The sequence below is a fragment of the Lutjanus erythropterus genome, chromosome 2, assembly GCF_056507025.1.
Source record: "Lutjanus erythropterus isolate fLutEry1 chromosome 2, fLutEry1.hap2, whole genome shotgun sequence".
Taxonomy (NCBI): Eukaryota; Metazoa; Chordata; class Actinopteri; order Lutjaniformes; family Lutjanidae; genus Lutjanus; species Lutjanus erythropterus.
Genome location: NC_139318.1, coordinates 19,811,085 through 19,832,940, shown reverse-complemented (window position 1 = coordinate 19,832,940; position 21,856 = coordinate 19,811,085). Strand labels below are relative to the sequence as shown.

At 39.5% G+C, this 21,856-nt stretch overlaps 1 protein-coding gene across 5 annotated transcripts in view; it reads left to right on the top strand.

Annotated features, from left to right (window-relative positions):
• The window catches only part of ppfia4 (PTPRF interacting protein alpha 4), an 86,570-nt gene that overhangs the window by 51,441 nt on the left and 13,273 nt on the right, over nucleotides 1-21,856 (top strand). For 3 of the 5 annotated variants that reach the window (XM_084731194.1, XM_084731177.1, XM_084731168.1), the window contains exons 3-15: nucleotides 6,493-6,594; nucleotides 6,726-6,890; nucleotides 8,137-8,211; nucleotides 8,846-8,917; nucleotides 12,124-12,345; nucleotides 13,487-13,621; nucleotides 15,361-15,495; nucleotides 16,124-16,207; nucleotides 17,018-17,149; nucleotides 17,298-17,360; nucleotides 19,055-19,146; nucleotides 19,258-19,387; nucleotides 20,412-20,608. In XM_084731194.1, the coding sequence (XP_084587320.1) occupies nucleotides 6,493-6,594; nucleotides 6,726-6,890; nucleotides 8,137-8,211; nucleotides 8,846-8,917; nucleotides 12,124-12,345; nucleotides 13,487-13,621; nucleotides 15,361-15,495; nucleotides 16,124-16,207; nucleotides 17,018-17,149; nucleotides 17,298-17,360; nucleotides 19,055-19,146; nucleotides 19,258-19,387; nucleotides 20,412-20,608 (1,604 nt within the window). The remainder of the gene's footprint in view (nucleotides 1-6,492; nucleotides 6,595-6,725; nucleotides 6,891-8,136; nucleotides 8,212-8,845; nucleotides 8,918-12,123; nucleotides 12,346-13,486; nucleotides 13,622-15,360; nucleotides 15,496-16,123; nucleotides 16,208-17,017; nucleotides 17,150-17,297; nucleotides 17,361-19,054; nucleotides 19,147-19,257; nucleotides 19,388-20,411; nucleotides 20,609-21,856) is intronic. The other 2 variants (XM_084731202.1, XM_084731186.1) reach the window with 1 other exon arrangement.

Sequence of the window (21,856 nt, the reverse complement as noted above, 5' to 3'; positions counted from 1 at the left end):
CTTTGCTTGAGATGACACTGTTGATATCCAAACACTCTACTGCTTCTGTACAGCATAGCCTCTACCGTTCATACTCTTTATCATTTAGGCAACAGTGTGGGAGGGGACAATTTCAGGCAGCGTTTAGGTGTGTGTTAGGTATTTTAAAGCTTCACAGTGCTGACCTCTGAGCACAACACACACACACAGAGAAGTACAGAAGGATAAGCACACTCTCAATAAACCTTATATTTTTTTGGGATTGCATGTGTGTGAGACTTTTTTTTTTATATCCGACTGCACTCCAATCTCTCACCCTCTCTCTTTGCACACACATGCACACACACACACAGCATTTTTTTTTTCATCCTTTAATCCCAAACTGCTTAAGGAAGCGAAGGGGAGAAATCCCTTTACAATGCCCGGGCTCAGCAGTGTTTGGTAACCACTCACTATCTCACATTGTGGTTGGAGGCAGAAGAACGGCGTTCCTCCAGAACCTTCTCTTTCTTCACTCTATATGATATACACTCTGACAGATGTCGAGGTGGTGTTGTCAAAGAGGCGCGTCTGTATCTGACTGTTGTGTGAAGTTGAATAAACATCCTGGGATTTTTCGCATTGGTTTTTTGGGGTTAGGACTGTATAGAGCACACAGTGATAGCTTCTGTGTGTGTGTGTGTGTGTTGAAGCTGCCTGAGGGAAGGCGTTAGACAAGCCTTCATGAGAAAGTAAATAGAAAAGTTTTTGTCTAGACAGTGATGTGTTATATTTTATATATAACATGTCTCTGTTCTGTTATATAATACTCCTGACAAAGGTTATGTATTCATACCTTTATCTATTCTTAGTTATTTGTCAATACATTTGTTTTTGTTTTTTTTATGGGGCGATGCATCTAAAAGGCAGAGGGATGAAGGGATGAGGAGATCGAGAGGTGGCCTGTTGAGCCTTTTTGCTGTGATTTAAAGAGACAGCGAGCTCTAACATCTGTTGGTGGATTTGGGCTGAGCTCCTGTCTGTTGGTGCACCCCTGTGGAATAAAGGAAAGTAAAATGAACACGTTGACCCATTTTCCCCCTTTTCCTCCCAGTGCTCCTTCCCTCTCTGTCTTCTCTCTCAGCTGACTTGTTTTTTGCCTGCAGTGTAATATGCAGGGTTAACAGGAACCAAGATCGTTTTGTGGAAGTTTGTGTGTTCATGTGTACAAGTGCGTTTGTTTGTCTAAGACCTGACATCTGTAAATTAGATCATTATTATCAACTCAGTTCAACTAGTGTTTTGCCTGTCCCATTTGATTTAATGTTGTTTTTATATCTCTTCTACAGTCAGTGGTGGAACATAACTGTATAAATTTAATCAAATACTGTACTTAAGCATAATTCTAAAGTATCTCCATTTTATGCTTTGTATTTTTGCTAAGCAAATATTTAGGGCTGCAACTAATGATTATTTCCATTATTTTCTTGATTCTTGGTCCAATCATACCTGTCTTCTTGATAGGCTCAGACAGGTGTCAGGTGTACTGACAGATGCATTGCTGTGGTGACATTTTCAACCAGGCCTGGCACATCACACTCAGCTGTCTTAGCTATCGCAGCAAAGTGGAAAGTTCCCAGATGTTTAACTTTACAGAAGCATTTCTTAGTCATTCTGAGTGTTTGGGTCATCAGTGAACGGCATGAGAGACCAGGAGTGCAGTGTCATGGCTGCAGGGAATATCAGGACTGTGTGTGTGTGTGTGTGTGTGTGTGTGTGTGTGTGTGTGTGTGTGTGTGTGTGTGTTTGTTTGTGTTTGAGACAAGCATAGAGCGCATGAGCCTCTGGGTATTGGTTTGGACTAAAGCCAAGCTTACAGGAAATGCCAACAAAGCACCAAGAGACGTTAAAACAACATACACACATGCACACACACACACAGTAAACAAATAGCCACCCAATCTCTGTGTGATCCAGTGTGATCAAACCACAGAAAATATTAAAAATGAACTTCCAGCAGAAACTGTGTGAGTCACTGGCTCGCTCTCTGGTGTACACAGTAACAGCAGCTTCTCATCTTGTGTAAATCTAATCGATTGCAGATAGAATAACAGAAAATCATATGGGCAAGTGGATTAAGTATGAGGCTGGCAGACTGGGAAATGCCCTCTGACATAAGAATTGACTGCTTACAAAGCAGCAAGATAAATCTTGAAATATTAAGTCACATTTCCACCCAATTTACCTGGAACTTGAAGTCCGAGGTACTACGTTTCAAGGCACTAAAAGATCCCATTATCCTGTTGTTGTCTGTATTTCAACCTGCAAAAATTGGGCAAATTAGTTCGCTAACATGTGAAAAAGCATTAGCAGTATAAAACGATATAATGGACAGACATTATTTGTGCGATAATGCAACAACAGTGAGCATGGAGGAGACCTTCATCAGTCCATGTGTCGTACACTTTTCTCTGTAACTCAGGTTGATGTCTTTAAGAACAATGTTAAGTGCTGCAAGCCCCACTCCCAAAGTTCCCGTACGTTTGGAAAGTATTTCACCCCCAGGCAGAGACTTTTTAGGTTGTCAAATAATGTCCCTGGAACTTAATTTTATATCCTGTTCCCTGCAGTGGAAACACACTGAGTTCCTCCAAAGGCTCCTAGTCCCTGGGGAAAGTTTCCACAGAGGAAACGTGGCTTTAGTTGTACAAGGACAAAAACAGGGACTAATGTTTCACCACTTTTCCTCCACTGACCTGAGGAGACTTGTGTGAGGATCAGGTTTCACTGCTATAATTTGTCTGAGCAGGACAGAATTTGGAGACCTTATAATCCCAGACCAGAGCAGGTGAAGCTTATCATTTCCAGCTGAAGATGCCTGACATTGTCAGGATTTGTAAAACTCTATAAATGTTTTAAAAGTTGTCTTGCAGTGGTTGAGGTGTAGCCTGCTGCATCACATTGATAAGTATCAGATATCAGTCAGGTACCACATGTTGTCAGTTACATAGAAGTCTGTTCCTGCATTTTAAAATTCTGTTATTCGTTTGCAGACAACCATTTTAAGATCACTTTTGTTTTGCAAGAACTATGTTATAATAATCATGGACCTTTGACCACTGTGATTTTAAAGGTCTAGTTCACCCCAAAATGGAAGATTGCATCCAGGTGAAATGCCATTAAAGTTTATATACTGTAAAAACCAAACACACAGCAGACTAGAGCTGCAGTTCCATCATGCCGTTCTCTCAAACTATTAAAGTTAATGGAGCCATCTCTTTACAGCTCTAAAAGAGCATAAAATGTCTATCAAATTTGCCATATGTGGTTGTTTGCAGAGTTGTGAAAAGGTGTTGCTATGTTGAATTGTGTGGAAGATGGCTGTGATGAAACTACAAGAAGCAAAACTATTGCTGGAGAGAGGACTGAAACTCTGACGCATAAAACTACTTGTGTTAAAATTGCTTGAGTAAAAGTACAAAGTATTCTGCTTCTCAGAAATTACTCAAAGTATTAGTTACTTTATAATTTGTATTTAGATGTTTAATGTACTATCAATAGCAGAAAATCAATCAAAAGGGGTTACTCTTTCTCCAAATCTTCAGTCTGAATTATTCCAAAATCCTGTGCAAATCAGTCACCTCTCCAAACCTGTTCTTGCTGCAATGCTTTTTTTTTTTGGCTACAAAAATGCAGATGTAAGGTTTGGATATTATTATTGGCCAGCTCAGTAGTGAATTGTGACTTTTAAAGTAATTTAGTAGATTACATAGTGTAATGCACAGCCTGGCCTTCTTATGTGTGACAAAAACTTCATGCTTGAAAAAATACTCATAAAAGTACTAGTACCCAAGAAATGGCTTAATTACGGTGATTTGCGTAGTTGTAATTCGGTACCTCCACTCCTGAGAAACACACTGCAAGACAGAAGTAGCCTAGCCTACGTTTTTGTACTGACTAGTAAAGCTATATTCATTTAGTTATCACAACAGGCACATAAGGTGCAGATATATTTTTGTTTTATTTAGGAATAACACAACATTTGGGGAAATACATATTTAAAAAGATAAAATACACTACCGAAACAGAAAACAGAGGGAAACAGCTTGACTTTGTTCAAAGCTCACTAAGTAATGTATTATATCTCATTTGTTTAATTAGTGAGCTTTAGAGGTGCTGGCAGGGGGATTTTGAAAAGAGTCATGTTAGCTTGTTTCCAGTCAGTGTGCAGCTAAGATTAGCTAATATGCTGCTGGATTTAGCTTCATATTTAGTGCACAGATATGAAAGTGGTATCAATCTTCTCATTTAACTCTTGACAAGAAAGTGAATAAGCTTTGCTTCTCAAAATGTCAAACTAGTTGTGGTGTGTTCTGTAACTAAACCTTTAAATGTTATTTTAAAGCTTATTTTATGTATTCATCCTACTCAGTACAACAACTTGATGTGATCTTGTCCCTACATTAAAATTCAAAATTGCTCCTGTGCTCTGTGCTGTGCTAATGGTTGTGCAAAATGACTGAATGCTAGACTGAAAATTGCTTTAAACATGCCATTTCTGACAGACTGAGTGGATCCCAACCAACCAGAAACCATTGTGGTCCAACTTCAAGTCACTCATCGCCCAATCGAGTTTTTCAAATGTGGCTGCAAAGGACGTCTGGAACACCACAAGTGCTTAAAAGCTTCAGTGAAGTGCACAGCCATCTGTCATCATTGACGAGTGTGAAGAATGAACATCAATAAATCAAATGGCTCTCAAGTGAAATACACTTTTCTCACACAGCTATGAATTCATTTTGAATAATCAATAATCTGTTCTCAGTTTGATAATGAAAAGTCCTTGTATCATCATTGGGAGTTGGATTTTATGGATGTGGTTGATTGTCGGCGTAAGATGACACTGTTTTCACTTAATTGTCTGTGCTTTTTAGAAGATATAATGAAACCTGTCATAACACTGCAGTCACAACAAGGATGTTTAGACAGTCTTGTCCACCCATGCTCAGTTCTGCAGCAGTGAAGGAAACTCAGCCTGTTGTTAATGGGAAAATAGTCTCTGCAGTTAATGTTTACCTTTTTTTTTTCTTTTCCAATTACATTACTCTAATGGATTTGTTATATTCTGGTGACTGGTCCCATTTCAGCAGCAACATTTTCATTTAAACACAGTTAATACATTGTGGAAGAGTCTCAGCACCAGTAAGAGTCAAGATCCTGATCTTTTTATGCCTCTGTGCTTTGGACAGCTGTGGCCAGATGTGTTATGTCTGTCTGTCCCACTCTTGTGAACACGATATCTCAGGAATGCCACGAGGGAATTTCTTTTTCGAATGTCTTCTTGTAGTCAAGGATGAACTGATTAGATTTTGGTGGACAAAGGTCAAAGGTCAATGTCACTGTCACCTCACAAAATATTATGAAGAATTAACGACCATATTTCACAGTTGGGTGGACACAGAATAGGTGACTTTTGTCTCAAAGATAAAAGGTCATCATTACCTCAAAATTTAAGAATGAACTGAATGATTCTACATTTCACAGAAAAGTTGACAAGGATGACACAATGGGTAAACAGTAACTAGGACAGTATGGACTTTCCTCAGTCGTGTTGATTCTGCTTTCACTTCCTGTCTCATTCTGAATTTTGAGCATCATAGGAATCACATGTCTGGATCCAATGTTTTGGAGTGCACCCAGCTTATTGTGATCCTGTAAGTGTCTGAGTGACTGAGTTTCACCAACAGCTCTGTTTAGCCTGTACATCTATGATATTCCTTCATTAACCAGTTCAACAATGTATATTCACTGGAATCATATATATGTCTCATTGATATAGTGATATAAGCTATATATAAGCATTTTGCAAAAAAAATCACTTTATACCATATATTTAATTACTTCCCTACATCTCCACTACATATTTTATAGGAGTTTGGACACAGACATTAATATAAACTGTGACTTGACTGGTTGGCCGAGCCACTTTATTCTGCTTTTTGGTTTCGACTCTTCTGTCTGATTAGACACAATGCCATCAGGCACAAGTCCACTTCTTTTTTGCACTTGCTACTGTAATTTCATGGCTCCCCCAAACCCAAAGGCAGGCTCTGCGGTGGGCAGAGTGACACAGCTGAGGTTGTGTTTATGCAGATCAGATAGCACAGTACCATTCTGGCCATTTCCAGCCACCCAGACCACCTCTTATCGCAGGTGCACAGAAAGCATTTCTCAGACAGAGTCCCTCGGACAACAAGTTTTCTTTTAGGAGAAGCCAGCCTGAACTGCCTATTATTTAAGTCTGTCCTAACTTCACCTGCTGATAAAGTAGTCCCCCTGTGCTCATCCTGTGCTGCTCTGCGCAAGGAGTGTGCTTGTGCCACCAGAATGGCAAAGACTTGTCAACCACGCCCACATGTGTTTGTACCCTGAGATTGCAGCTGCATATGTGTGCATTTTCACAGAAGTAGAGCCCATTATGTTGATCATTTATGCAGTATTAACCTCTGTATGGGTGTTGTGTGTGTTGTGTAGGAGTTTGCCACCCTGACGAAGGAGCTGAACATATGCCGGGAGCAGCTGCTGGAGAAGGAGGAGGAAATATCTGAGTTGAAAGCTGAAAGGAACAACACCAGGGTACGTGCCTGCGTGTGTGTGAGTGCAAGTGATGCTGATGAAAACAAACAATGCTTCTAAGCTTGAAATTAGTATTCTCTTTGGTCGTGCATGCATTCATGTGTGTGTGTGTGTGTGTGTGTGTGCTGTAGCTGCTGTTGGAGCACCTGGAGTGTCTGGTGTCTCGTCACGAACGCAGTCTGAGGATGACAGTGGTGAAGAGACAGGCACCCCCACCATCTGGAGTCTCCAGCGAGGTGGAGGTCCTCAAAGCCCTCAAGTCGCTGTTTGAACACCACAAGGCTCTGGATGAAAAGGTGGACACACAAACTCACACACACACATCTAAGAGATAAATGCAGGGGAAACAGTTGCCTCACGACATGGTATTTCCATCAGTCCTGTCATACGCGCCACTTTGTTGCTCTGTCTTTTTAGGCGAATTGCTGTCCTCCTGCTCTAATTAATTCGGATCAACTGGGTTTTGCTGGTTGTTTTCTCATCATTAAGCTGTTAATGAACCTCAGCACTTCAGAGTTTCAGAGTAAAAGTTCTCCACTGAAGGGAGGCTATTGTTGTTAAAAGGCTTTTCATGTGTAACCTAATGAGGAAGATAACAGCAAACAGTTGCAAATGAAAAAGAGGAGAGCAGAAATTCCTAAAATGATATCATAATATGGTTGCATACTAGTAGAAATTAGACATAATAATAGGTGTCCAGATATGGTGTCTTCCTTCCTGATACAGTTCCAATACCTGAACTGTGTATATCAGCCAATAACGATGACTGATCTGCTACCAGCACATATTAAACAAACAAACAAACAAACAAACAAAAAAAAAAAAAATCAAAGTTCAGTCCTCTCTGGAAGAAGCCCATTTTGTTTCCCACAACATTAAAACAGTTCAGTCCAGTTCACAATCACAACAGAAAGACAGCTCAAAAAGTCAATTTTGTCTGTTACCATATCCCCAGAAACAAAAACCAAATCAAGTAAAAATTTAAATAACAGCACCTGTATTCGCTTAACAAAATTACGTACAATGTACACACCAGGTTCTCACGGTACCAATGACCAGTCATCCAGTCAGTAATTAAGTCAGTTAGGTTAGCAGTGTTGGCCTTAGTTCAGCTAAATATTAGTAACACTTGGAGGTGACAACACAAATTGATGCCAACTCTTCCACTGACCATGTAAAGTTTTGCACATAAGCTTTATATTGTCTGATATACTGGAAAGTAGGAGGGTCCTGTTTTGGGGCTAATAAATTACAAGGTACTGGATCAGTGTATAGACTCGCACGCTGGCTGATAATGATCCTGTATTTTAGGCAGTATCAGAGAAATTATAAAACTACTCCTGTGTACAGTTGACATAAAAAAAAAAACCCAAAACAACCACTATTTCAGAATTACTCATACAAAATACTATATGCTATACAAACGAAGACAAAACAAGTTTCTCTGTTTCCAGATTAAAATGATCTGTTTCTAAATTATATTTATTTTGTCTCCCATGTGTCTGGACTTCTGGATGTGTGTGTCCTCGGTGTGTTTGTCAGGTACGTGAGAGGCTTCGGGTGGCTCTGGAGAGGGTGGCCACCCTGGAGGGACAGCTAGCAACAACCACACAAGAGGTAAGGAGTGTGTGTGTGTGTGTGTGTGTGTGTGTGTGTGTGTGTGCTTATATGTGGTTATTGGTAAAAGAAACATCTGTTCAGTCCCTTGTAGACATCTGTCGAAGCCTCCAGTCTGATCTGATATATGCTTGAAGTGTCACGCTGGGTGAGAGTGTCTGTGTTCTCAGCCCTCTGTTCATACACACACACACACACACACACACACACACACACACACACACACACACACACACAGTTGCCCTCTGTACTCATCTATTTAAAAATGTCATTAAAGAAATCATTCTAAAGTTAAAATTATGCTAAATATTCATCGCAGGCTCAGTGAAGGCAGAGCCCCAGAGGGTTATATAAGATTTAAAGTCAAAGCTTGTTAAGTTGCACTGATCACACAGTTTTATAAGAGGAGCAGACCCTTCCTCCTCTATTCTGAGCATAATTCATATTTGTAGTTATGTAAAATATGGTAGAGCATGTTGTCTGAAGCGTGCTGGCAGCCTGAGATCTCGCCTGGCTTCCCTTTGGGAGGCTGAGTTTTGTTTTTGGATTCACAGAGGGAAAAGAAAAGATAGTAAATGTGTGAGTTTGCTCATTGTTCTTTTTCTTTTTTTTTCTTCTTTAATCTACATTTCAGTTGAACATGGTGAGACAAAGGAAGGACGGTGACTCAGTGGAGCGAACAGATGGATCCAAACCTACATGGAAGGTCTTCCTGGCTGTGTGATTGTTTTTCTGCTCTGTGCTTTATCTGATATCTGCCTATAGTATTATACTGTCTGTCGGTCGCTGTCTTTGTATCTTATTACTGTCTTTCTTACATTAACACACACACACATACATACATACACAATATGTTAATGGGGCTAAATGTAGCACAAATCCTCCTTTTACCTTTCCGATCATTCTGATAACATTAAAACTCTTGCTCCCTATTCGAGCCCTGTCTTCATGGCCCTGAAACAAGCACATATTATGTAACCGTGTCTGGGTCTGTCCACAGGGAGTAACAAACCTCCCCACGATTAAACAGCAGAGCCTGTTTGTATCTGGATAGAAATCACCTCCATTTGTACAGCCAAGGAGGAGCAATACAAGATCCACTTACTGTACTCCAGTTTCTTTGGCTTCAGGATTGTGGAACCAGAAAAAAAGTGTCAGTATACAGTAGTGTTATCTAAAGGAATAATTAAACTTGAAAAATCAATAACTTAGGGAAGAGGTGAAAGCAAGGAGAAGACTGTATCAGAGCATGGCCACAGAGAGTGAGAGAGAAAAATGAAGATCATTAGGAGGGAATCTGTAGTTGAGATTGCCCCTTTCTCACATGCAGTGCTGCCAGTTTCCCACCTCAAGACCTAGTAACATATCAGTGAGCAGCAGCAGTATTATTGCAGGGACAAGCACTTAAAGAGTTTTGTCTGTCTGATGAGCTTTCACATGGAGTGAGCGAACCTATTTCAACAGTCCAACAACGACAGGTTCCCTGACATAACACTCTCTTTTAATGCTCCTTTCAATGTACTGAATGCGTGTATTTGATTCAAGTAAAACATTATTTGTTCCACAAACTTGTTGAATATTAAATATACTACGTGAGCACTGGACAAAAACAGCTCCTCGCCCGCCATGTTCCTGAAAACAATCTTCTGCAGCACATTAGCGATCCTCCTGACAACTCGTTTCCCTGTTAATTAAATTGAAAGTTTAATTTACAATAGTCGGAAAACACACAGACGAAAACATGACAACAACTCGCTAAACTGATTTTCACTTTTCACTCATAGTTTTCACTTTTCAGACTGAGCAGGATCCCAGAGTGTGTGGATAAACAATGCCATGTATGACATCTTAACATTAGCTAGTGACGTTAGCATTGCTCACACCGGCAGCCTTCTCTCCTTGTAGGTTAACGTACACATGCCTGTGCTATGGAATGTGGTTATGCATCACCTCTCCAGTTGAGTGGCTATATGCCTGTATAGTCACAGACAGTCTTTACACAACCTTATATTCATTTTTTAGATCTTAATATAGACAAACTGTGCTGTTTTTTGAGACATCATCCTTCCTACTTTCCACCTTGCTGGATTACAAGCTCCAGGCATCAGCAGCAGAGAGCAGGGCTGCAGCCCCAACTAGTGGTGGGTGGCTGTTTAACATCGTAGAACCAGTGTTAGTGTTAGTTTAACCAACTAGCAAGTCTGTTGTTAACTAGCAAGGGTATCAATGTTTAATCGTTTAAAAATCTTATTGGCAGTGTTGAGCAAGTAGTGAGGAAGTCTAATAAGTTACTTTTTAGTCATTACACCTTTATTACTTTATATCAAAAGTAATTAGTTATGGTACTTGTTATATTACTTTTGTACCTTTGTTGGCAGCCCTGTTGTACTCCACAGCTGAACTGCTGATCCAGTGAGCTTTTGTTGTTAGCCGTCCAGATGTCAGCTAGGGTGTCAGATTATATCACTGCATATTCTCTCTCAAGGAGCCAAACAAACTCAAAATAATGACAATATTTCCACGAATGGAAAGTATGCCTCTCTCCCTCTCCTTCATCCTCCATCCTTGATTTAGCTTTTTGGTGAGCAGCTGAAGTGACCTGACCTGCTGCACATACATGTCATCATAAGATACCCTACCTAGGTCAAAAAGTAACACAGAATTACTTGGATTAGTAACTGTAACTACTGCTTAGAAATTGTAATCCTTTACACTACTTGTTACTTTTTTCCCCAAATTATTTTTTATTCTTTGTTTTTGTATTGTTCCATGATTTTAAAATGTATTGCGTGTAACCAGGGTACCACTGAAAATGAGACCTTGATCTCAGTGGGTTTCCCTGGCTAAATAAGGGGTAAATAAATAAATAATAAATAAATAATGCATTACTGCTCAACACTGCTAATCGCATGCATCCGTATTGCGTACACATATGTGCAGCCTTGGCCCATCTTCTTTTTCTTCTGTTGAGTTTTATGGCGATCGGCATCCATAACTGTTGCATTACCGCCATCTGCTGGACTGTCCCTTGTCCCATGTATTCCAGAATTGCCACGTCATGTGTGAAAACAGGCGAGACAGAAATGTTCCTGAATGCAGCTGCGTGTGTGAACAGTGAAAATCACTTGCGGTGTCTGATTAGCCTGGCAATTTAAATAGCCAGAACAATGTTGTGGAGGAGGCTGATGAAGAACAAACTGTGAAAACACTGCCCCTGCCGACTCTCACTGCCCCTGGATGTTGCAGCCACCACGCTTTAGGGGTATTTTTTAATTCAAAACACTATAAAATTATCAGGAATCCTAACTGTGACTACCTTAGAGGCATGTTGTACCTGATTACAACACATTGTCAGTCAGATGGGGCTCTACAAACCTTCCAAAAGTCCCTGGGAGTAAATCTAATAAATTTATGTGGCTAAACTGGAGTTACACACAATTGCACAAATCACCAGGTGTGTTTTATTGCACGGCTTCAGACCATTTAGCCCTATTTTCCCCAGTGTTTCATGGTATGTTTATGTTTCTGTGAGGTATTCATGAGCAGGCAAAATTGGAACAAGAGGGAGCAGAGGGGGTCCCTACTAACTTTGGCTGCCCACTGTTGTGCCAGTCGGAATATGTGTCCCCGAAGGTTTGTTTAATTAAAGCCCTAGAATTAACTGCACTTTGAGCGGAGAAGAGAAGAGAAACAACATCAAAACAACAACATGGCAGCCCAACCTCACACAGCCCACCCTCCTATGCATAAAATTCAACACTTTTTTATCTAGGTCATCCAACTTTATCAGTTCTACAACAACTCTCAATACCCTCTACCCACAGCATACATATTTGTATGTGTCTGTGCCTCAGTCCTAAAATGCATTTCATGTGCATACATATCCATTAATTCTGTGTGTCCACCTTACAGAGACTGCCCAACGGCTCCATAGATGCTCACGACGATGGGAGCCGGGTGTCTGAGCTTCAGGAGCTGCTGGATCGGACCAATAAGGAGCTGGCACAGAGCCGCGAGCACTCTGCCACTCTCAATGCCCGTATGGCTGAGCTCGAGGCTGAGCTCGCGAATGCACGCAGAGAATTGAGCCGCAGCGAGGAGCTGTCAATCAAGCAACAGAGAGAACAGAGAGAGGTGAGGGTAAAGGATAAATGTGCCTTTGTTCTGGGAGCAAGCAGCGAAAGCAGCAGGCTACAAAATCTTGGCAAATAAAATTTAACATTCTGCAGGTTTGTCTGAACAAACACACATCTGTATTAATACATTACTATATCATTATTTAAGAAAAAATACAGTTCTCACTCCTACAAAGAAATTGTACGTGATAGCAGATGGCTGAGACACAATACTGACAATATTGTATTATGTGTTTGTGTTTTAAGCAGGAACAAAGTAGATTTTGTTGACAGATGACAAAGAAGCAAGAAATGTATGTTGCAAAGCAGAATATTCCAAAAGCAAAGGAAATATAAATAAAATAAATTCACACAACACATTCCCAGCATCTACTTATCTCTTCATTATCCTGCCCTCATGTTAACTCACACACACAATAGATACCGACATACTGGATTATTTTTAAAGCAGGGCGATTGAAAGTGGTTCTCTAAAGCTAAGTCAGTCATTGAGCTTAATTCTCTTTATTGTTACTGGAGGTTATTGTTTGATAATAAAGCAAAACAACAAATAACACACTGCAGTCTTCTAAGAAAGCTCATCTGTTGAATTCTAAGATAAAATAAGATAAAACTTTATTAGTCTCACAACAGGGGAATTTGCAATATGACAACAGCAATGTGGATAACAAAAGAGAAAAAGCAAGACATAAACTAGAGGAAATAAATACACCAAGAAAGATGTAAACAATAAAAAAGACCCAACAGTTGCATTTACACCATTTCACATAGGAAATATTGGTATCATATTACACCTGAGTAAAATGCTATTGCCCAGTTGGTTTGGAGTGTGGGTCTACGAGGAGCAGTGCTGATTGTGAGCTCAGACATTTTTTTCAGTTTAGATGCTATACTTGCTTGATTTGATGGACACTATTATAACAGTAATATAGCAAAACACAAAAAACACAAGATACTATGACGGTTTCTATAAATAATGTCTGTTATATCATTAAATGGGAGAGTCTGGCTGTACATGTGGAGATAAAGCATGCTGGTTATGGCTTTTGGCCTCACCATGCACAATACTGCAGGCTTTTCTCTCATGATTTTCCTGTTGTTGTTGTTGCTGTTGTTTTGTTTTGTTTCTGCACCCACAGAGAGAGGATATGGAGGAGAGGATAACGACATTAGAAAAACGTTACCTGGCTGCACAGCGGGAGACCACACACATCCACGACCTCAACGACAAACTGGAGAATGAGCTGGCCACCAAGGACTCGCTGCACCGACAGGTAACATACGCACAACACTTGTCAATACTATACAGCAATACCAATGACTATAAAAGGTTGAAAAGATCACGTAATGAACCTTTTTACTGGCTGAGTTTTCAACACAGTTTATTGTCATTCAGAGACAACTGAAAAAGGTTAACTTGAAATGGATGATAGCTGCCTCATTTAACGTCCCCGTTATATAAACCAAGTGAATTCCAATTTATTCCAATTCCAATTTAGCACAGTGTGTGAAAACAAACAAAACTGACAACACAGTAAATGACTCTGTCACAAATGAAGCCTAACCTAAAGACTAAATCAATATTTGTGAATGTGTTTTGTCATTCTGCTATGCTCAGGCTTTTTTTTTTTATGTGTTACAATCCAAATGTGTTGTTAAGTGACACCAAAAATAGCAAGTTTGTCTCGATGCAAGGTGACATTACATCTAATGTGCTCTGTGTGTCTCTGTCTCTATTGTATCATTTTCATATTTCATGCCCCAACAATGTCACCCCATAATAATGCTGGGAAAGTAGTTAAAGTTTTTCAGAAGTATGAAAATGTATGTGTAGTAACTATAATTTAATTAATTTAATTACTTATTTTTCTAAGTAATTGTAAAGGATTATAGTTACATTTATTTTGTAATTAATTCACATATAACTAGTTACAAGTAAGTAGTTACTCCCCAACTCGGTAGTGTTCTATTAGACATTTGTGTGAAACTTTGTCATAATAAGGATATAAAGTCTTAAGTTATAACAAAAACATGTTTTGTGAGGTCACAGTGACCTTTGACCGTGGATATCCAACCAGTTCATCCTTTAGTACAAGTGGTCGTTTATTCCAACTTTGAAGAAATTCCCCCCAGGCATTCTTGAGATATCTTGTTCACAAGAATGTCATGACCCAAAAAAGATTTTTTTTTTAAATGCCTGTGGCCACAGACTTTGCCAGCGTGGAGACATGAAAAAGGTTTCTTTAAAAATTTTGAATCACAGAGATCCTCTTCAATATATAGTCATGACTTGCACAAAAAAAATGAGGCTGAACAGTCCCGTAACAGACAAACTCTAGGTCAGCTGGTTACACAGACTCACAAGCGATTGCATGATCCCCTCCATACATATACAGATATACAGGGCATACATATCTATATATATTCATTTTTGAAAGGGAAAAAAGGAAATATAAATAACAAAGCTACTGCTTCTACAGTTTTCTGTCACTATTTCATCAAAGAAATCTTCTCAAAACATAATCCATCTAATATTTCAGTCATTGTAGGTGAGTTGCCTTTACTTAATATAAACAAACATTGTGAGGTTCCAGTTTTTTCAAACTTCTTGTTATTTGTTTAAGTCCTGCAGTTCTCAAGATCCAAAAAAGATATAATTCCTCTTTTTGTAGCCTGTTGGGTAGTGAAGTATGGTGTTGTTTTCTTGATACACCACTTTCCCTTTCCTTTTCCTTTATGACAATGTACTTATGGTATTGAAGAATATTATAGCAAGTCAGCGACTGAGCATCCTACTCAAAGGTTCATGTGTAGTTCAGGGTGAATCTGGGTTCAGTTCCAAATGGGGAATACCAGGAACAAGCTCCATTTGTGCCTGTGTGTTGTGTCCTTGCTACTCACTGGCTGCACTACACTGGTTATACCTCTCTAGTGATCGCACTTATGTCCCTCTTCTGTCTTTGCGTGTGTGTATGTGTGTGTGTGTGTGTGTGTGTGTGTGTGTGTGTGTCAGAGCGAGGAGAAGGTGCGCCAGCTGCAGGAGATGCTGGAGATGGCAGAGCAGAGGCTGGCTCAGACCATGAGGAAGGCTGAAACACTGCCTGAGGTGGAGGCTGAACTGGCACAGAGAGTGGCAGCGCTCTCCAAGGTAACGCACACACACTAACCGACACACAGCTGTAGAAAACATGGCAAATTATACTGATTAGGGCTGCAACTAACAACTATTTTCATCGCTTGAATAATCTATCAATTATTTTGTTGATTAATTGATCAGTTGTTTGCTCCATAAAATCTCAGAAAATAATTTAAAAAAAAAGTGTCTGTTTATGAGTCATAAGAAATCATGAATGACCTTTTGGAAGGAGTAGATGTTTATAACGGTTAAATTGAGAAATATCTTGTTGTCTTTGAAGTTTCAGTATAGTTTCAGTTTCAGTGTGAATTTTCAGAGCAGCAGGCTTCTTTTCAGGATAACTGACTTTGCTCTCGATTGACAGACAACCGATGGCTCCATCTCACTATTTGGCCTGCAGTACTCATTTCTGGAAATGCAATCATTACATGTTGCTCCTTTAAGAAGATGGAATCAGAGAATTTTGCCTTTTTTCTCAAGACATGATTCAAAACAATATATTGACTATCAAAATAGTTGTTGATTAATTTATTAGTTGACAACTAATCAATTACTCAATTAATTGCTGCATACATATAAACAGTTACAGAGCATATTGAGAGAGGCAGTTGTACTTACATGCACATGTCTCCCCCTGCAGGCTGAGGAGCGCCATGGCAACGTGGAGGAGCGGCTCAGACAGCTGGAGTCACAACTGGAGGAGAAGAACCAAGAGCTTGGAAGGGTGTGTGTGTGTGTGTGTGTGTGTGAGAGAGAGAGAGAGAGAGAGAGAGAGTGAGTGTGCACCAGCCCTGCAGGGTTTCTCTGACCTCTCACTGTGATGTGTGTGTGTGTGTTCTGCTCTGTGTGTGTGTGTGTGTGTGTGTGTGTGTGCGTGTGTGTGTGGTCCGATGCTTCACATTTGTCGGACGCCTGGACTCTTGGCTCTGTGCTTCCTCATGCATACACGTACATACACAAACACACACAGGACAGACACACACATATGAAGAGCTCTCCATTTTCCCAGTGCATTGTTGCATGAATTTGAACCAAATCCACATATCTTGCTGCAACACATCCTCCTCCCCTTCCCCCCCTCCTTTCTATAAGACTGATTGGCTGCTATCTTTAGACTCTGAATAATTCACGCAAGGCTAATTTCTCCCTCTCTCTGTGCGATCTCATGACTATATTTAGTTAAAGGAGCTCTCTAAGGATGCAGATTTGTGTTTGTGTGTGTCTGTGTTAATTTACTTTAATGAAATTACTGGAGAATACACATTAAGTGCAGCACTTCCCATTTAAGAGAAGGCGTTTAACCCTTTTTCATCATCACGTAAATGACTGTAATTAAATCATCCTAGCTGCAAGAGATCCATTGTTGGCCAAGAAGACCTAAATCTGGCAGCTGGTGATCTCGGGCTAAATACACACTTCATCCTTTAATCCATGCAGAGATGCTTGATTAGCTGCATAAATACACCCAAATGGAGTCTATGTCAAAAGAAAAAAATTGCTGATGTCATTTCACCGCCTCGTTTGGTTCTTGCAGGCTCGTCAAAGAGAGAAAATGAATGAGGAGCACAACAAGCGTTTGTCAGACACCGTAGATCGTCTGCTCACCGAGTCCAATGAAAGACTGCAGCTCCATTTGAAAGAACGCATGGCTGCCCTGGAGGACAAGGCAAGGCCCGCGCACACGCATTCATCTAAGCAGCAGCGGCTCATATTGCTGTTGTTATGGCCTCGCAAAACAAATGAATGTACAGTAGCACTTGTTCTACGTGGACCGCAGATTTGTTTTGACATGGTTTCGTGGTTTTCTCGCCCAGAACTCCCTCATTCAGGACCTTGAGAATTGCCAGAAACAGCTTGAAGAATTCCACCACACCAGGGTCAGTAAATGAATCACTCTAATCACTGTCTCCTCACTTAACTACTACTACTAATTCCCCATATCAGTAGTGGTGTAAGGGTGTTTTCAACTAATTCACCATACATACACATGACTTTTCTGCGTATCGTACCTGGGCATGGTTCATGGATCCATACAGTACACAGTGTTCACACTAATCAAATGGACTGGACTTTGGGGTCAAGTGTACTCAGATCGAGACTTGGGTCCCTGATGTGAACACTGCCTAACCAAGTATTAACTCAGGTGTTTTACGTTAATACACTTTTGTTATACTTGTAGTCTACAATTTTTATTGGTAACATGTGACAATATAGTACACAGAAATGTGATACTTATTATGGAATGAGGAATGACCTGATAGTTAATGAATAATTAATGAGTATTTCCTGAATAACAAATGTGATTTGAGGTCTGTGCGGTAGATAATGATGAAAAACCATAGAGCAGAATGAGAAATCCTATATTAATTATTTCATTACTACTTCATTACTTCATGATAAGGAACAACTCAGTATCATGTATCACTTTATTTGAGGGGCAGAGTAGGGTGTACAGTAACTAATGATTAAGTAATTAGTAATTAAGGAGTCTATGATTCAAGGATTATAAAGTAGATGATGATAAATTACTAGAGAACAGACTGTGTTAGGTAATGACTATGTGATAAATATCTGTGAAATGACACACTGACCACTTTTTTCATGAGTTGTTTCTGATTAATTTTGAAACCAACCACTGACTAATTAATCACTTATTACGTAGTCATTAGTTTCGCTTTTTGCGCCTCCTCAATTAAAATGATACATGATACTGATTAGTCACCGAGTGTTTCCTCTTACTTACTTCATGATAAGGACTGCTTAGCAACAACTCAGTATCATGTATCACGTCACTTGAAGGGGCACAAAAAGTAACTAATGATTAAGTAATTAGTAATTAATGAGTCAGTACTTGGTTCAGAACTAATCAGGAATGACTCATAAACTAATCATTACCTAAAGATTCATTAATATAGAATCTCCTAGTCTGTTCTCTAGTAATTCATCACATTATATATAGTCCTTGAATCACAGTTAGTCAGGAATTACTCATTAATTATTCATTGATTTTATGCCACGTTATACTTTTATTCCATGTTACTCTTACTTTGTAGATTAAGACTGTACATGAAAACATTGATGAGTTTATAAAAATATAAATCATGATTATAGGTTAAGCTACCCAACAGTAAACACATAGAGTACCCAAAATAATCTTAGCTCTACCATCTACAGTATAACATACAAGTAATGTTTTCACCTTAAAGAAATGGTTTGATATTTTGGGAAATATGTGTATTTGCTTTTGTGCTGAAAGTTAGATGAGAAGATTGATTCCACTCTCAAGAGAGTGGATTCAATCTTTTCATCTAACTCTCAGCAAGAAAACAAATAAGTATATTTCCCAAAATGTCAAACCAATATAGCAGTGACACTGGAGGCCTTCTCTTGCATAATGACTGTTTTTGCCTTTGATACTAAGTACTTTTTACCCAATAATACTTCTGGACTTTTAGTTTTTAGTTGGATTTTTATTTTTTCTTATAATGGAGTAATATTATAGCATAGGTATATACTTTTAATAAAGTAAACAACTCAAATACAATGCTCATAATACCCCTCTCTCACTCAGGAACGGCTGATTGGAGAGATTGAGAAACTGAGGAATGAGATCGACCATTTGAAACGCCGCAGTGGGGCATTTGGAGATGGAACTCACCCTCGGTACAAACAGACTTACACCTCCACCGCACACGTTCCCCCTCGTACACAGGCCCTCTCTAACAGCACTGTGTTCATTATTAATGGTAAGCTGTTTTGTGTACATAATCTCAGGTCTCACCTGGGTAGCTCCAGCGACCTTCGCTTCTCTGTGGTGGAGGGCCAGGATGGCCACTACAGCACAACTGTGATCAGGCGGGCACAGAAGGGCAGACTGTCGGCGCTACGAGACGACCCGAACAAGGTGCTAATAATGTGTTCTTTTAGGCCGGAGCAACACCACAGTTCCTCACAGACACATACACTAAGCAGGATGATCACATGTCACCTATTCTTCTAACCACATACAGCTCCTTACCAGAGCTTTATCCAAGTCCATGCCTGCTTTGCTAATAAGTGTCAGTGCTTGGCCTGCATTGGCTATCGTATGATGATCTCCATGCCTAACTTACCATTCTCTACTAACCTCTCTGTCTCTCTGTCTCTCTTTCACCTGCTGCCATGGACATGCTGTCTGATGTAAGTTCCTCGTTCATCCATTTCTTCTCATAACTGGTCACATACTTCCACAAGAGTCATATTGTACTTTTACATGTATACATTCGATCAGAATCAAAGTTCCCATGAAGTCAAAATCAGTGTTTAAGTGTTTTTATCTGCACTATATGTCACCTATACATCGTTATCCGGCCCAGCAATAACAAAAAAAAAAACATTTTGTAAATATTCTTGGGTATTTCAGTTTGTCTCTTCCTGGAAAATGATTAAAAACTGTTGATGATTCATCCTGCACTTGCTAAATGGGTGGGAGTGGGGTGCTACTTATGACACAGCATAAGCATAAAAGGACAATATATCAGTTCTTATCACATTTGCAGACTTCAGTGTTTCTGGGGAACAGGCCTCCCTGTAGAAAAGGACAACTTCACAACTTTATTCAATGATTTGGGTGAAACTGGATCATATTTTATGGAGGGAATATTTTCTAGTTTCCCCCTGATGTCCTCCAGTGGCTCAGTTTGAACTCCCAGTTATTTAATTAACGTCCTGATAGACAGATAGCTTTACTTGTCTTGCTAAAGTGGCAAACTCTTATTGTTAGTGGTTAGCTGCCATTAGTGGGCAATGGATCAGCAGCAACTGGTCACTGGGATGAACACAGGTCATAGTAAATTTATTTGTGATCAAAAACTGATCACTCCACATTGTTTTTAACATGTGCGTTGTGCCTACATATGTTAAAGCTTACGTGTGTTGGTTGTGTCCAGGTGTGTGCGGTGTTTGAGCAGGACTACCCATCTCTGCGTGGCAGCGTCAGCCACCTCCTTGGCAGCGACATCGAGGCAGAGTCGGACCTGGATGACGACGTTAGCTCAGCCCTACTTTCACCCAGCGGCCAATCAGATGCTCAGACTCTCGCTCTCATGCTGCAGGAGCAGCTTGACGCTATCAATGAAGAGATAAGGTGCCAAATCATAGGCACATTAGATTACAGCACATGACAGTTTCATGATCCCCGTGGTGAAATTGGGTCAGTGCAGCAGCAGCAGCAAGAAACAGGATGCAGATAAGAGGAGAACAAAGTGTTAGAGATAATAAACAAATAATTACAAGAAAAGGGACATTCTGAAGATACCACAAAAAATAAAGGTGCTGCCGCTGCTTCATCTAGTTAATGCAGCGCATGAAGGCCTGTGGCCAGACAGGATGCACCAGAGCTGATAGTGGCATTAGATACAGAGATGATAACATGTAGATAAGACTCCTCACTCCTCGATTCAGTTTCCAGCTGGAAGAGGACGCTGTTTATTGCAGTTTACAGTAAACGAAGTCCTCCTGTGACACCTCAGAATATGCTTGTGGTGAGGAGATGCAAAATAGATGCTGATTATGCTGCAGAGGAGCCAGCCTCCCTCGAAGTAATAAAAATAATGTCCCTATTATAAATTGTATTTTTATTATCTAATATTTGCCAAGATCTTTGCATTTTTACATATACAAGTGTAAATGATAAATAAATTAGAATTGTGGATTATTTCACAGATTCATTGAAAAAAAGAGTAGAGTAGAGTAGATGAGAAATCAAAACAAAAGATAAAAAAAAGAAAAAAGATTTAAAATTAAGCAGAACTTTATTGCACGATTAAAAACTTATCTCAAAACAAAATTAAAATAAAACAAACAAAATTAAATAATAAATAAATAAGCCTAGTAAGCAGGCCTTAAGAGGGGGAGCAAAACATAAACATTGCATTGTTTGCTAGCTAATTAAAAGTTAACCAAATATTAAATTGTTTAGCTAAGAAGTTAACAAAATGTTATATTGGTTGTAATTTAAACAGTAGTGTTGAGCTAAAAAGTAAAAAAAAAATTATACTACTTGCTTTTTAACTAAAAAGTTAGTTAGCCTAGTTAGCCTAGTACAGCAGCACAATATGGGAAAAACTGCCTGGCCGTGCCTGGCAAGTGGAGACGAGGTGCATCATAAAAGTTAACTGGGTTAAGTTTTTCCCTTAACTTAGTTCTGGGTGCATGAGTAATTTGCTGAATTCATATCAAAAGGCAGTAATTTTAAAGTTAAAACTTACTCAATTTTAAGTTTCAGGGTAATACTGGATAACATTCTAAACTGAGTTTAAATTTAATCTAGGTTTAAAGTAAAAATTAAAATAAGTTTGAAGAGAGTTTTAAATATAACTTTTTTTCAAAATTT